The 16,178-nt window shown below is 38.2% G+C and overlaps 1 protein-coding gene across 1 annotated transcript in view; it reads left to right on the top strand.

Moving 5' to 3' along the window:
• The window catches only part of gareml (GRB2 associated, regulator of MAPK1-like), a 263,131-nt gene that overhangs the window by 155,713 nt on the left and 91,240 nt on the right, over positions 1-16,178 (top strand). The window contains exon 3 of the mRNA XM_039748129.1: positions 13,130-13,260. Within this exon, the coding sequence (XP_039604063.1) occupies positions 13,130-13,260 (131 nt within the window). The remainder of the gene's footprint in view (positions 1-13,129; positions 13,261-16,178) is intronic.

Genomic DNA, 16,178 nt, shown 5'->3' with positions numbered 1-16,178 from the left:
CTAGAGCAAAATGCGATACATACTGTACACAAGCTACTAGTGCATCCATTTTGTTGGTTTTAATACCATGAGTCGTCTCACATATACAGTATGACATTTTTTTGTTTTTGGGTTTGAATACTAAAATGAAGAAAACAAAACAATATATAAAAAGTAAGTGGTATTCAAATTTTAGAGAAAAAATTAGAGTTAAAAATCAAACTGGGCTGTGTACTGAGTCTACTGCTGTACTTCCTCTACATGTATGAATGCACAATTGTACATGACTCTAACATCATTGTCAAGTTTGCTATGGTTGACCTGATACAGCATCTCCTATAACAACAATGAGGAGGCTTACCTGAATGAGGTGGAGAGTCTGTCACACTGGTGTCAGACCAACAGTCTTCTACTGAATGTCAACAAACAAGCTGATTATGGGCTTTGGGACGAAACAGAAGAGGTACTACCAGCCCCTTAGTATTAACAGCACTCATGTAGAAAGGGTGGACAGTTTCAGATACTTCATGGAGGATCTGACCTGGTCCATGCATACTGACACCTTGTTGAAGAACATACAATAATGGCTGTACCACCTAAGGTACCTCAGGGATTTCAGGCTGCCCTCCCAGATACTAAACAAATTCTGTACATCTACCATCAAAAGTATCACCACCTGATTTGGAACAGCAGGACTGCAAAGCTTTACAGAGAGTGGTGCTGTAAGCTGAACGCATCACAGTGTGTGCACTCACTACCCTCTAGGAGAACTACACTAAGAGATGTCAAACCAGGTAAAGGAAAATTATCCTTGACACCAGCCATCCCAACAATTGCTTCTTTTTTGTGCTCTGGTCAGGTAAACACTACTGCTGCTTGTTGTTCAGCTGAGGAATCGTCAAGGAATGTGATCTTCTGGATCTCTTTCATGCTGATTCTACATGGGAATTTGTCTAGCTGCTCTTGGAACCTGGTCTTGATGTTTCCCAGTGCGCCTATGACTACTGGAGCCACTCTTGTTCTTGTGCTCCACATGCAATTGACTTTGATCCCTAGGTCTTCTCTGCCTCCTTGCTCAGGATGTTGTTGTCATCTGGGATGGTTGCATTGATGAAGACACACGACTTGTTCTTGTCATGGAACACAATGTCCACACAATGGGAATAATCTTGTCCCACATGATGATACAGTTTCCAGTATATGCTTGACTGTATATGCTTGTACTACTTGTCTGTCGTTGGAACACCCAGCTGTTCACATAATGCCCAGGGCAGGTACATGCTGACCTTGTTGTGACACTTAAGATCTTCCTTCGGGAGAGTACATGGCATCTGGACACTATGATTGTTTCCTCAGCTTCACCACACAGACAGCAATTAATGTTGACTGATGTACCTATGATATACTTCCGGTGTAGTGTTGAAGGCCTGATCTTGAGCAGCTGTGTTGAGGTTTTCGGTTTCCCTCTTGTGTCCTGCACTTCTAAGCCATAAGTGTTTCAGGTCCTTGTTGACAATTGACCCATCCAGGTTGTTGAAGACAAGGCTTCTCTCGATTTACCATTGCATCCTAGCCTTCATGATCTTGGACTTGAGTACCTGCTTGGTTTTCTCGCTGCTAGTGCTAGTGGCCTAGGGTAACCCATACCTTTTTTTTTTATCTCATGGCCTCTGTTCACCTGCACTTGTGCGGTGCTTGGTGGTGTTTGAGAAGCAGTTACAGTAGCTACCCATTGGTCTGCTCAAGGTACTCGCCCAGATCAACAATCACAACCTCCTCAGTGTCTCAAGCTCTAAAAGTCATTGGCCTCCTTGGTGTTGTGAGATATAGAGACGCTCTACGTCTGCTTTCGAATGTAGAAGACCGTGAGGAGTTTTCTAGTATTTCCTTTCATGTTCTTTAGTTCCAAAGATGACCATAAAGCTGCATAAGATGACTGCTACAGCCACACTGTTTATTGCTAAGATCTTATTCTGTGAACTGAGCTCTGTCTTGAGGACAAGTCTCACTTGACAATAGTACTCCTTGGTGATCTTAGACTTCATTAGCTTGTGCTTGATGTCGTCATTCTCATAAACAACAAGGTAGGTGTACGCTCAAATGATTCAAGGTTCTTGATGGTCTCCTTGTTGTTCATTACTACATCAGGAGCTACTTCAAGCTTGCCTCTGTGAATAGTCTCTTTGATGCACTTGTCAAGGCCGAACTCCATCCACATGTAACCAGTTCCTTGTATATTTTGACATCACTTTGTGTGTAGAGCTTTAGGGCGTCCATGTACAGCAAGTGGCTGATTCACTGGCCTTTCTCAATTTTGTACTCCACTTGTTCTTTGTTGAAAATGCCACTGAGCGGTATCATGGTAATGCTAAAAATTCAGGGGAGACAGGTAGTCACCTTGGAAAATTCATCGCTTGATGTGTAGTTTGTCCACTGGATGAAACTACTGCTGTAGGGATTCATCCTGGTTCGCCATGTTCTCCAAGAATTGGGTGATGACTGGTCTGACTCAGTAGAGCTTCAGGCTCTGCAGGATTCAGCTGTGTGGCAGACTATCAAAGGCTTTCTTGTAGTCTGTATACGCCATGCTCAGCTGCTTCTTCCTGCTCTTGGCATCTCTAATCACCATTAGTTGATGATGAGCTGGTTCTGCTCCTCTGGGAACATACTGTTGCTAAGCAGGTGATCATGGAGCCTGTCCACAATAACCGCTGTCAGCACTTTGTACAGCGTTGGCAGACACAAGATTGGGTGGTAGTCCTTTGGGTCCTTGTTGCTTTCATCCTTAAAGAGTAAGACCTTAATGTCCTTGTGTGGTATAGCGGGTCCACAGCTCGCTGAGCTCGTTTAGCAAAGGCCATTTTAAATAAATAATCACTGCTCTCGCGGCGGCTTAGCGAGGGGGCATTGGGCCATGGGAAGCTGCAGGACGATCAGCGGTGTGGACGTTTCTCACCGAGTGTACAGATGAGGAACTGCCCACATCCATGATTGCTCCAGTGGCTAATATGCTACAGCTGCTATGGCCTGTGGCATTATAAAAGAAGCGCGAGTCGGTTAGGGGGGAGAAAAAGAAGGGAGATCGAAAAAGAAGTAAATGGAGGTTGGGAGCAGGAAGCAGGCAAGCAAATCGGTGCAGGAAGAAGCGGGCGAGTGCTCGCAGGCAGCTGAAAGCAGCCTGGGTGTTTGGCCAACACCTGGGAGAAGTGGTTGTGGTCGCCCCGCAGATGTTTGTTTTTGCAGGACGGGAGTGACCGGGAAGGTGCAGGACTCTCCACAGACGGTAGCGGGAGTCGGGACTTGGGACGCAGTGTCCCTAATGTGAGAGCCTTGGCCGTTAAGGGATTCCCAAGTTGTTGTCCGGAAGAGCCGACCGGAGCCAAGGATCGGTGAGGCAACTGACAGCAGTAGCAGATGTAAAGAAGGTCAGCTGCAGAGAGAGAGCGTCTCCCTTCTTGTGGGACCCTGATGGGTGAAGCAGGAGAGACGCAAGTTTTAAACGAAGGCACCGGGTTTGTCATTTGTTTTTAAAGACTGCTTCCTGAATGTTTTAACCTCGTTTTAAAGGATTGTTGTTTTTTCTATTTATTGTTTTTAGCTCCACGGTTTTCTTTTATGGATTATTTATTTATTTTGAACACCTGTTTTGTTGACTCTTTGAATAAAAGCACTATGCACTTTTTTCAACCATCCCCTTGCTCAGTTGTTGTTAGCTCACTTGGTAACATTATCGACGGTGTTGGGTTCAAGGGCTTCCGAATAGTGATGGAAGCATGGAGCCAGAACCCGCATCGTCACACCTTGGTCTTCTAGTCGGGCATCAGACGAGGCTCATGGACCACTTTGTTCAGTACTCTTATGGGTTGGCTGTGGACAGCGGTAAACTTCTTAAGCCAGAATTTCTGGAGATTTTCTGGAACAATCACCTTCCAGATTCTGGTCCTGTTGATTGTGTCAGCAACTTCACTGACTTGAGAACTGGCACCACTGCTGTTCGGGTGTGCTGTTATACTTAGAGGGCTCATATCAAATCCATAGCGTGTTCTTGTTGTTTTCTTTCTCATCTGACAGGATGCCTCTCCACAATTCATTCCGTTTGTCCTTATCTGCTAGCTTATGAACTATAGTTTGTTCCTCTTCTAGCTCTTGATACATCAACTTCAGCAGTCCACACCAATGAGAGACTAAAGCATGCATTTCCTTCTTGCACCATTTATTGCCACTTCTTCATTACACTCACCATAGCTCCTAAACTATCGACCGCAGATATTATCTTTTAAAGATAATAAAAAGATGCAAATCTTTGTGAACAAAATTAACAGCCATGTCTCCATAAATACTTTTTAACTGCCTGTGAATGTTTGTTACTGATTCCTTCTGCAGCAAAAGAAACAAAGTGGTGGTCTGTTGTTTAAAATGCATTTGATTGCATGATGTCACTTTAAGTGCCAACTGCTCATATGATAGGAAAAAGATTGTTATGAGACATTGCATTAAAATTAACTACAGATTAAATTGGAAACATTTCCCATTAACTCTAACTGAAGAATAAAATGTGTTGCATTTTTGACGATCCTTATACATTAGGCAACCTAATTCACTTTTTAATTTTCTGCCAAGTTTCAGATATCAGCATCTTTGTAAAGACTGAAGGCTTAAACATGTGTAATTATAGATTAAGGTCAATGGAATAATAAAACAAATAAAGAGCAGCATCAAGGTTAAAGAACATGAAAAACATAAAATAACACAAAAGCTTCATTGCAAAGGGGAAGATTTTTATGAGCCTTGCGGTTGGCTGGCGCCCTGCCTGGGGTTTGTTTCCTGCCTTGAGCCCTGTGTTGGCTGGGATTGGCTCCAGCAGACCCCCGTGACCCTGTAGTTAGGATATAGCGGGTTGGATAATGGATGGATGAAAGATTTTTATGATGAGCATTGCTACAACTGAAACTACTAAAACGATAGCAGCAGCAGCCCTGTTTAATTTTAGCAACGTACATAACAGGAGCCATGACCCTAATACACGACACTTTACTTAATAAACATTCTAAGGAGAAATGGCAAGGTATTACTTAATAAGATTGACTATTTAGATATGGAGGTTGTTTGCGACTATAAAACTAAGCTTAGGAAAGATGGACCTGTAACAGCAGGCAAGAATCCAAATTCATTGTCAGAATAAAAAGGACTTGTCAGTTTTTTTGGAGGTGCAGAGGAACAGAAAATAGTTTATTTAGAAGAGTAAAACACAAAACAGAATTATAAACATGATGTAATAGTGTAATCATTGGACCAACCTGCTATTCCTAAATACTGTATATTACAATGATATTACTGAGCTATTTAATGCTGTCAAATAAGCAGAAAATGTTTACTAAAGGTAGTGGTGGTTTTTCAGTGACTTCTGAAATCCAAATGCAGCTACATTTTCAAATGTTAGCAGCTCCTATGATGGAGATGGCATATGTGCAAGTAATAATGCAAAGTGCTTCTGAGGTTTGGCTCAAACTGTAAACTAAATAAATATGAAATCTGTCTTGTATGGTACTGCTGTGTAATATAATGGACTGGCATGACCCCTTCTATTGTTGAGTTCTGCCTTTCTTCTGCAATCATTGACTTGACTAATGCTATTTATCTACAACTCCAAGTCAGAAAAAGTTGGGGCGGTATGGAAAATGCAAGAAAGAAAAGAAAAAATCAGTGACTCTTAAATTTACTTTGACTTTTATCTCGTTGCAGACAGTATGAACCCAAGATATTTTGTGTTTTGTCTTGTCAACTTAATTTAATTTGTTAATATACATCCATTCCTGCACTTTAGTCCTGCAACAAATCCCAAATCTATCTATCTATCTATCTATCTATCTATCTATCTATCTATCTATCTATCTATCTACGTAGTTGATAGGGAGAAGCACTTTGTATTTAGGGAGGCCCATTGTGCATACAATACATTTTCTTTCTGGTATACTTCCTGTTCAGTTAACTTTCCTTTATAATAACCCACTCACCTTCCATTTTTTTACTTTTGATATCCTTTGGGTTTCTTTGTGTTTGGTGGATGGCTTGAAAGACCCTGTTTAGAACACACTACTGCTACAGTGTGTATCATTGGTAAGCTGATATTGTATACTTATATTAACATAAAGAATTAAAATATTATTCTGTATAGTATAGGTACAAGTATTATACTGTATCTCAGTGAAGAGTATAATATAAGTAAGTTGTGTTGCATGTTACATGATGTAAGTTAGGACATGACTTTCTAACCTGACCACTGTTCAAATGTGCAGTGCGGTATCGTGAATGAGGCTTTACACTTTAAATAGCAAGATTTCCGGCATCAAATGTACAACCCTGAGCAAATTACTGCTTGTACTGTAGTTGTAATAAAGAATAAATGTTAACAAATTAAATATTTTATGACCTTACATCATAAGACATCAGCTTTACAAATAACAGGCAAATATGCAATAATTAATAATAATAAATTTAACTGCTGTGTTCCAAGTGAAGCAGTCATTTCATTCATGAAATCTATTAATAATGCACCCTGCCACCATAGAGCAGATTTTGCTCTCAAGTACTTGTTCTTTCACCATCTTCAAAAACCAATATAAGGTGTGTACATGATGTAAATTACACTGATATACTTAATTAACATAATAATAATAATACATTGCATTTATAAAACACCTTTCCTGTGCTCAAGGTGCTTAACTTCTTTAACGTATGTTTTCATTGGATTTGAAATACCTCAGTGGCCACCAGTTTTACTCCATCGTGTAACACACCAGTCTGCCTAGATAATTTGTTTCAAGAATTGATAGTAATAGGAAATCCAAAGTGTAGACACAGTCTTTATTTAAAACAGTGTATCATTGTAGATGCATGTTATCAAAACCTTATTTACAAGGATTCTGTGTCTCTGGCCTTGCCATAGAGCATCTCCTGATATAGTGCTGCACTGTCCTTCCATCTTGTGAATCCCTTCACTGCACAGTTTTGTTGCATACAATCAGTTTGTCTGCCAATGGCCTTGTTGAACTGCACAAAGATCAAATGATGCTGAAATGTGTCATATATATTTTCTTATTTTTTGAGTGTCAGGAATAATGTTCGATGCATATGTGTATTCCATTAAAAGAAATTCAGTGTCATTACCAAATCATTTGATTCTCTGATATTTATGTCTCTTAATTAATGTGAACAGTAAAGCTTTGTTTTCTCTAACAGTTATTCTTGATTGAATTCTAATGTATATTTAATAGTTTAATTCTGCCTTTTCATGTGAGTATGTGTTTTTTTGTACTCCAGCGGAGTATACTTTAAATGCCAAAATGAGAATTTTCAAAGACATAATATTAACATTAATATACATATAAATAACCTGAAAACTTGCCTTAGCCACAAAGGTCTCAACATCTAAGTAGCTTCTTACATAAATCCAAGAAGAGTTTTAGTTTAAACAGGTAGGATTTTTGCTTAATTACACTCACCATCTAATTAAGTATAAACTGCCTTCTGCTTCACTAGAGAAAAAAAGAAGACAAAAAAATCTAAAGTAAAATGCACACAGAGGGAACGGTATGGGGGCCGTAATGATAACTGTGCTCACAATACAATAAACAGCATCAGGAATACTAATAAGTGCAAATTACATTAATCAAACACGTTTGTACTGAAAATGTCACTGAACATTTCAAGACACCACAAACCACATGCATAACAAAAGCCTCTTGAACTTAAACAGCTTTTAATGCTTGAAGGAGCAACTATAGGAATTAAAGGAATTCAGAGAGTGGGACGTGCATCTTTAATAGGGTTGCTCGCTGAATGACTTATGGGGCACAAGATCTCTCGTTAAAGGCAATAAAGCTCATGGAGAGTTTAAATGCATCTTCCATCCTATTGTAGTTCTTAACAACCAAAAAATGCCTTTATCTTTACCTCATTTCCATCCTTAAAAAAGTGAGTTTCTGATCATTGTTTTATTTGTTTTTACTTGCATTCAAATGTCAAAATGAACTACTTAAGCACTTATCGAATTATATTCATATAGTCATAATTGGAGAGAATGATACAATGTCCAGTCCCAGTCCATGGTAGCATCTGCTTAGATTTTGCCTTTTAGGTAAGGAATCCCTCTGGCTATTTGCATTTCTTAATATATGGAAAAGAGATAGGTTATATGACGGCTCTGAGTTAGCTTGATATATAAATACTTTTGTTGACAGATTACACACCATATGAAATAAAGATATATTGTCTGTTGATATCATTACATTTGCATTTACATTTTATTCAAAGTGACTTGCAATACAGGTCAACTTAATTGAGAAAACAAGTTTCCAAAATTGGCCATCACAAGTGAATAGCTCTAAACCAGACAGAACACAAGATCAGTTACTTCTTCTTAGGTAAAAAGAACCTTGCATCATAACTATGATCAATTAGAAATATATTCACATAACAATAGAGACTTTAAATGCTTCATAAACACACTGACAGAGTCTGTGACGTGGATGAAGAATATCATCTTATCCCAGCAGCTTGGAGCTAATCATTAAATGGGTCTGGATTGAGCTTTCATGCCTTATAAAAGTGGTATCACCAGACGCCACTTATTAGCAGATGTGGGCAAGAAGGTATGAGTGGGCAAGTAGTGGGCAAGAAGATGTATAGGGCCTCCAGAATTACTCTGTATACATAGGTACTGATCCACTGCCTACTGTACAAGCAATCATCAAGGATTTCAACTTCATTTCTTCAGCTACCAGGAGGGAGTTGAGTGACCTGAAAAGAGAAATGCCATGCACCCATGTCATATAGTTGAGGAGAAGATGTATCACTGCATTTGTCTTGGCAAGCACATGCACGTATTCATTCCAGTAAAGAGTTTCATCAGTCAAGACATGAGACCAATACCTGCACCTGAAGTTGTGCTGCGTACTCTGGTATGAAGGAGAGACACTTACAGTGTGGTCAATGAAATCTAGGTGGTCATCAAACATCATCCTAAGGTTATTGTCTAACTTGGTAGGTGTTATTATATCAAGGTAAGGTTTATGAAAACAGACTGTTGAACACACAGAAGAACACACGGAATGATTGAGATAAAACAGGAATATGTCTGAAATAGATTGAGCTGAAGATACTATTCCTTCATCCAAGTTGAGATATTATTAAGACATACAGTACCGAGATTCTAGCTCAGACCTTGTGGACCTCTGGACGGGAACAACAGGTTCAGCTGAGTGTCATTGGCATAGCACTGATACAGTATGAGAAAACATGGAACTGGATAGTTGGGCGTAGTGAGGTGGTGTACATTAGAGAATACAAACAAAATGTTACGATACACTCGTAAACTGGGGTGAGAGTGTGCATGTCTATGTGTTTTGACATAATTTATGCATGGGATGGTTCTTGCCTTATTCCCAAAGTTGCCAGTATATGCTCTGGCACCATATTACCCTGGATTTTACTGAGTGGTTTAAGAAAAATAAAGTTGTACTTAGTAATATTACTTTGTATTCTGTGTTTTATAGGCATAGTTCTCTAATTTATGACAATGAGTATAGGACATTTGCCTCTTTCTTCAGAAAATAAAACATAAGATAGATAGATAGAACCCTATTTGTCCCCAGAAGTTTGGATTTTTATGGAAGCTCTAAATAAATACATATATGGACTGATATATATATATATATATATATATATATATATATATATATACTGTGTATATATATATATATATATATATATATACAGTGGTGTGAAAAACTCTTTGCTCCCTTCCTGATTTCTTATTCTTTTGCATGTTTGTCACACAAAATGTTTCTGATCATCAAACACATTTAACCATTAGTCAAATATAACACAAGTAAACACAAAATGCAGTTTTTAAATGATGGTTTTTATTATTTAGGGAGAAAAAAAAATCCAAACCTACATGACCCTGTGTGAAAAAGTAATTGCCCCCTGAACCTAATAACTGATTGGGCCACCCTTAGCAGCAATAACTGCAATCAAGTGTTTGCGATAACTTGCAATGAGTCTTTTACAGCGCTCTGGAGGAATTTTGTCCCACTCATCTTTGCAGAATTGTTGTAATTCAGCTTTATTTGAGGGTTTTCTAGCATGAACCGCCTTTTTAAGGTCATGCCATAGCATCTCAATTGGATTCAGGTCAGGACTTTGACTAGGCCACTCCAAAGTCTTCATTTTGTTTTTTCAGCCATTCAGAGGTGGATTTGCTGGTGTGTTTTGGGTCATTGTCCTGTTGCAGCACCCAAGATCGCTTCAGCTTGAGTTGACGAACAGATGGCCGGACATTCTCCTTCAGGATTTTTAGGTAGACAGTAGAATTCATGGTTCCATCTATCACAGCAAGCCTTCCAGGTCCTGAAGCAGCAAAACAACCCCAGACCATCACACTACCACCACCATATTTTACTGTTGGTATGATGTTCTTTTCTGAAATGCTGTGTTCCTTTTCGCCAGATGTAACGGGACATTTGCCTTCCAAAAGTTCAACTTTTGTCTCATCAGTCCACAAGGTATTTTCCCAAAAGTCTTGGCAATCATTGAGATATTTCTTAGCAAAATTGAGACGAGCCCTAATGTTCTTTTTGCTTAACAGTGGTTTGCGTCTTGGAAATCTGCCATGCAGGCCGTTTTGCCCAGTCTCTTTCTTATGGTGGAGTCGTGAACACTGACCTTAATTGAGGCAAGTGAGGCCTGCAGTTCTTTAGACGTTGTCCTGGGGTTTTTTGTGACCTCTTGGATGAGTCGCTCTGCGCTCTTGGGGTAATTTTGGTCGGCCGGCCACTCCTGGGAAGGTTCACCACAGTTCCATGTTTTTGCCATTTGTGGATAATGGCTCTCACTGTGGTTTGCTGGAGTCCCAAAGCTTTAGAAATGGCTTTATAACCTTTACCAGACTGATAGATCTCAATTACCTTTGTTCTCATTTGTTACTGAATTTCTTTGGATCTTGGCATGATGTCTAGCTTTTGAGGTGCTTTTGGTCTACTTCTCTGTGTCAGGCAGCTCCTATTTAAGTGATTTCTTGATTGAAACAGGTGTGGCAGTAATCAGGCCTAGGGGTGGCTACGGAAATTGAACTCAGATGTGATACACCACAGTTAGGTTATTTTTTAACAAGGGGGCAATTACTTTTTCACACAGGGCCATGTAGGTTTGGATTTTTCTTCTCCCTAAATAATAAAAACCATCATTTAAAAACTGCATTTTGTGTTTACTTGTGTTATATTTGACTAATGGTTAAATGTGTTTGATGATCAGAAACATTTTGTGTGACAAACATGCAAAAGAATAAGAAATCAGGAAGGGGGCAAATAGTTTTTCACACCACTGTATGTATGTATATATATATATATATATATATATATATATATATATATATATATATATATATATATATATATATAATATCTGTGGGCTTAATACACACTAGAATTACTAAAAAGGAAGAAACATTTAAAAAGAAAGAAAAGGAAACTTCTGACTTGGCAGTCCCAGTCACAATGAGGCATTATGCATGCATATTGCTGCTGGAATACATCCTCCACGTGTGCTGCGGATACATAGAAGTCTGACTTTCAAGATCAAAGCCTTGTGACTGTACACCAGTAGCAGGACCAGTTATTGTTTTTATACCCAGTATCCCTATTTCATGACGGTGGCCATTACTGAAATTTCTTCATTTGTGCCACAAGGATGCTTGTATTTTATGTAAAGCTTGAGAGAATAGTCGAGAGACTTGAAATGTTTGTGACGGAAGGCAGGACAGTAATATTTGGGTTTCAGAAGAATTTTAAAGATAGAAAGGAAGGAAATTACCATGTGATGAGGAGGTGAAAAAGTCATGGCCTTTGCCCTTGATATAAAAATGCTGTTCCAAGTCTTAAGAAGTTTTTGAAGCACCATAAAAAGTTAATAGAGTATGAAAGAATATATTTTAAATAGGAAATATATTTTAAAAAGAAAAATGTTCCCAATATCATAACATTATCAGATGTAGAATGACATATAGTTACAACCCTTTTGTATACTGTAATTATTTTAAATATGCAATGTATTGCAAATATTACTGTACACTTTTAAAAATACTGGTTCTTTAATTGCATTTTGTAGTGCTTTACTGGGTTACGTGGCTTCTTGTAGAGCTATTACTTGACCAAGCACCAATTCATTGTTGGAAGGGTTCTCTGCATATGAATTTCTTACTTTGTTCATTGAAAAACTTCCTATTCAAAATTAAAACACCTGAAATCTTTAATGTTTGGTAGGCAGCCTAGCAGTACACTAACATAAGAACAAAACAACATAAGATATTTGACAAACGAGAGGAAACCATTCAGTCCGCCAAGCCTGTTTGTTCAGCTAATAGGTAAGCTGTCCATCATCAAGATTCTTCTTAAAAGTTGTCAAGGTTTCTGCTTCAACTACATGTCTCAGTACTTTGTTTCAGAGTCCACAGCTCTGCATAAAGAAGCGATTCCTGGCTTCAGTTTTAAATGCACTTCCCCTTTATTTCCACTAAGGTCTTCAAGTATATGATTCACCCTTAAGTTGAAAGAATGTTGTTAAATCTACTTTATCAGTGCCTTTGAGGAATTTAAATACCTGGATTAGATCCCCACGCAGTCTCTTGTGCTCAAGAATAACCTTCCTGTTATTGTTTTAGTCTTATTGTATACAGCAAGAGTCCCTTTAAAATCATGACTTATTGGTATTTCACAAATCTGTTACCATCTATTCATGGTTATTTACTGTATGGAGCCTGTTACAGATCAAAATAAATAAAGGTTCTTTCTGGAACCTTCATTTGAATTGTTCTTTTGGGAACCAAAAATGGTTCCTCTATGGCATCGCCACTCTTGCATCTTTATTTTTAAGAGTGTTGGGGTGAATGTTTAAAGTAAACAAGTTAAAATGTATTCTTCTCTTTACAAAACTTCTTTCTTCAGAGCAATTTTCATCTAATGGTTGGCCATTATTTTGTGTGTTTTTATTGAAATAGTAATCATAAATTGGTGGATTATTAGAATGTTACATACAAGTATTGTTCACATTAACACATTTGTTGCTGATCTTTTCCTCTCTGTCTTTCTTACAGGAAAGTTCAAACTGCTAGACCAAGATCGAGATGTGAGGGAGCCTGTCCAGTACTTTGGGAGTGTTGAGGAAGTAGCCAGTGTTTTTCCAGATAGAGTTTTTGTAATGGAAGCCATCACATTTAGTGTGAAGGTTGGTAATTTTAAGTGTGTTCTCTGTTTTAATCATTGATTCTACTTGTAATTTCAGAGGTTTCAATTTAGCATAAAAAAAAACTTTAACTGGGTTACTCTAACGTTAGTGAGTTAACAAAATAACCAAATTATTGCTCAATGTCTTGCAATTTTTTAAGGAATATGTAAATACCACAGTGTACATATTTTCAATGACTTTACAGTTTTTTTTATATTTTTTGATTAAGTGGTCTCTATTTTTCACAAATGACTCTGAACAAATACAGAAAATTTAAGTTATTGAATATTTTTTATTGCTCTTGCATCATGTTCTCTTGTATGAATCCTGTGGTGAACAGTTGCACTGTCCAGGGCTTGTTCTTGCTTTGCACCTGATGCTATTGAGAAAGGCGCGAACCCCAGGCCTGAATTAGATTAAGTGAGTTTGTGAATGTTATGTTATTTTTGTACCTGTTTTGAAATGTTACCATCAAATGTTTAAAATTTTAACTGCATTTATAAATTTACCAGCCTAACATTTACATAATACATGTGGTTCATATTTTTTGCAGCCTGTTTGACAAAGCTTAAGGCATGGAACAGAAACTGATGTACAGTGAACCCTCATTTATCACTGTTAATCCGTTCCAGACTCTACCGTGATAAATGAATTTTTTGAAGTGTAGGGAATGAGAACATCAAAGTGCCCATTCATAACATCTCCCGAAAACCAAAGTTTTTTTATCCCCTCAAGTGCCTGTCCAAAGTCGTACAATGTCAGCCCGAATCCGTACCGCTAAAGACGGAGTTTCATGCACTAAATAAGCTATAGATGAGAATAAGCAAGCACCATCTCCCCTGATATTTACTACGCGGTGAGGAATTTGTACTCCATCAACATTAATTATTTCCAGAGACATAATTTTGTCTATTTTTCCAGCGCATCGCGCACAAAAGCAAGGGAACGATGAGAGCAGCAGAACTCTGCTCACAACGCGTCACTTCGTACCTCAAGCCGCAAGTAGTAAGTCTGTAATAAGCGGAATACCGCTACGCTTTGCACTCACGGGACGGAAGGACAATCCCGAATGCTTTTATATAGTAGATTATTGTACTGTACATTTAATTGCACACAAACACACACAGTTCTTACACACAACCACTAACCTATAAAGGCACGACCTCAGTAGGAGAGTCTTCAGAGGTGGTGCAGTATCTTCAGCAGGTGCGTTGTTGTCTTCTTCCGCTGAAGGAGTACTAGGAGCAGGCAGTGGGTGTCTGGGTGCGCGGTTGAAGAACATCTTGATAGGCAGTTGCTGGCGCTGTCTTTTCATATGCGTGAGGAGGCTTTTGTATGGTATTGCCATCTTTAATCATATCCAAGAGTTTCACCTTCTTCTGGATAGTAAGCATCTTCCTCCAGCGCTTAGTTTTATTGTCAGAAGGCTTAGAAAAAGCAGCACATTTAGGAGCCATCGTAGGGCTTAGATAAAAGTTCTCAGAAAGCACATGCGTAGTGACGTAAGCATCTATGAGAAAAAAATCGCAATAGAGTGAAGCCGCGAAAGTCGAAGCGTGATATAGTGAGGGATCACTGTACTTAAATTTAAAAAAATCTAAAATGCTATGTTTAATGTTTTACCTAGACATCTGAATAATGGACAGTATGGTATATGTCAAGTTTAACTCTTCTGTCTTAGTTAGACAATATTAATTTTAACCTAAGAGTTTTTTATCTGTGGTTCCCTCAGGGTCACATTTGGTTTTTTTTATACTCTCCTACTTGTCTGTCAACATAATTTGTCCTTTTGTTTTAATGCTCTAAATGTTAAATAAGATTGATAGATAGATATGATTGAATTTTATATTTGAAATAAACTTTATTTTGCTTAATAAGAGAAATGACACAAACATCAATAAAGTGTGACCAATAGGGCTCTTTAGCACTACATTTCCCAACATACCATGTGGGTGTTTCCTGGTGTACCCAAATCCAGGGTTGCTGCCATCTAGCAGTTCAGGGGAACATGGGGCTTGAATACATTGTCTCCCTCTGTTCATTAATTATATTGGCCTCCTGGCCGGATAATTAATCATTCCCTGTCCCAGTGGAAATGCCAGCCAATTCCTCTGTCCTTTACTGCAGTTAATAAATAATCATCAGTTTCACCAGAAAGAAACAGTTGCTAATTAATTTACCCACTACTGCTCACCCAGTAATCCTCCTATTACACACATACATTTCAAACAATTATTCCATGATAAATATATAGATATATACTTTTCTCTTTTTTTCTACAAAAAAGAAACGGTCAATAATTAATAAAATTAATAAAAACTTATTCTTAGATAGATAGATAGATAGATAGATAGATAGATAGATAGATAGATAGATAGATAGATAGATAGATAGATAGATAGATAGATAGAAACACACATACTATAATCTGAACACACACCAGAATGCCTAAAAAGAAAGGAAAGTAAAAAGAAAGAAAAGTTTTGACTTGGCTGTCACAGTCACAGTGAGGCATTATACAGATGTATTGCTATTGGTGTAATGGAGCCCCAGTAGCATTTCATGACCCACTTCTGTTGAATAATTTATTGGCTGAAAGTTCCTTGAGTTAATGTGTCAGAGAGAGGATGTGCAGCATTGTTAATAATGACATTCAGTGTTGTTTTAATTCTCTCCCTTACAACCACCTCCAAGAGGTCCAGAATGCGTCCAAAAACTGAACCTGCCCTTTTATTAATTGTTAAGTGGGCCTCACGTGAAGTGAAGATGTTACTGGTCCAGAACACCACAGTGTAGAAAATTGAACTGGCAATCACAGAGTTTTAAAAGATGCGAAGATGTCACTTCCCACATTTAAAGAACACAACCTTTTTAAGAAATAAAAGTTTACTCTGCCCTCGTTCCTCTGTTATGAGACC

The sequence above is a fragment of the Polypterus senegalus genome, chromosome 3 (genome assembly GCF_016835505.1).
Source record: "Polypterus senegalus isolate Bchr_013 chromosome 3, ASM1683550v1, whole genome shotgun sequence".
Classification (NCBI taxonomy): Eukaryota; Metazoa; Chordata; class Cladistia; order Polypteriformes; family Polypteridae; genus Polypterus; species Polypterus senegalus.
Note: the sequence above shows the minus strand (reverse complement) of the source record. Positions and strands in the feature narration are given on the sequence as shown.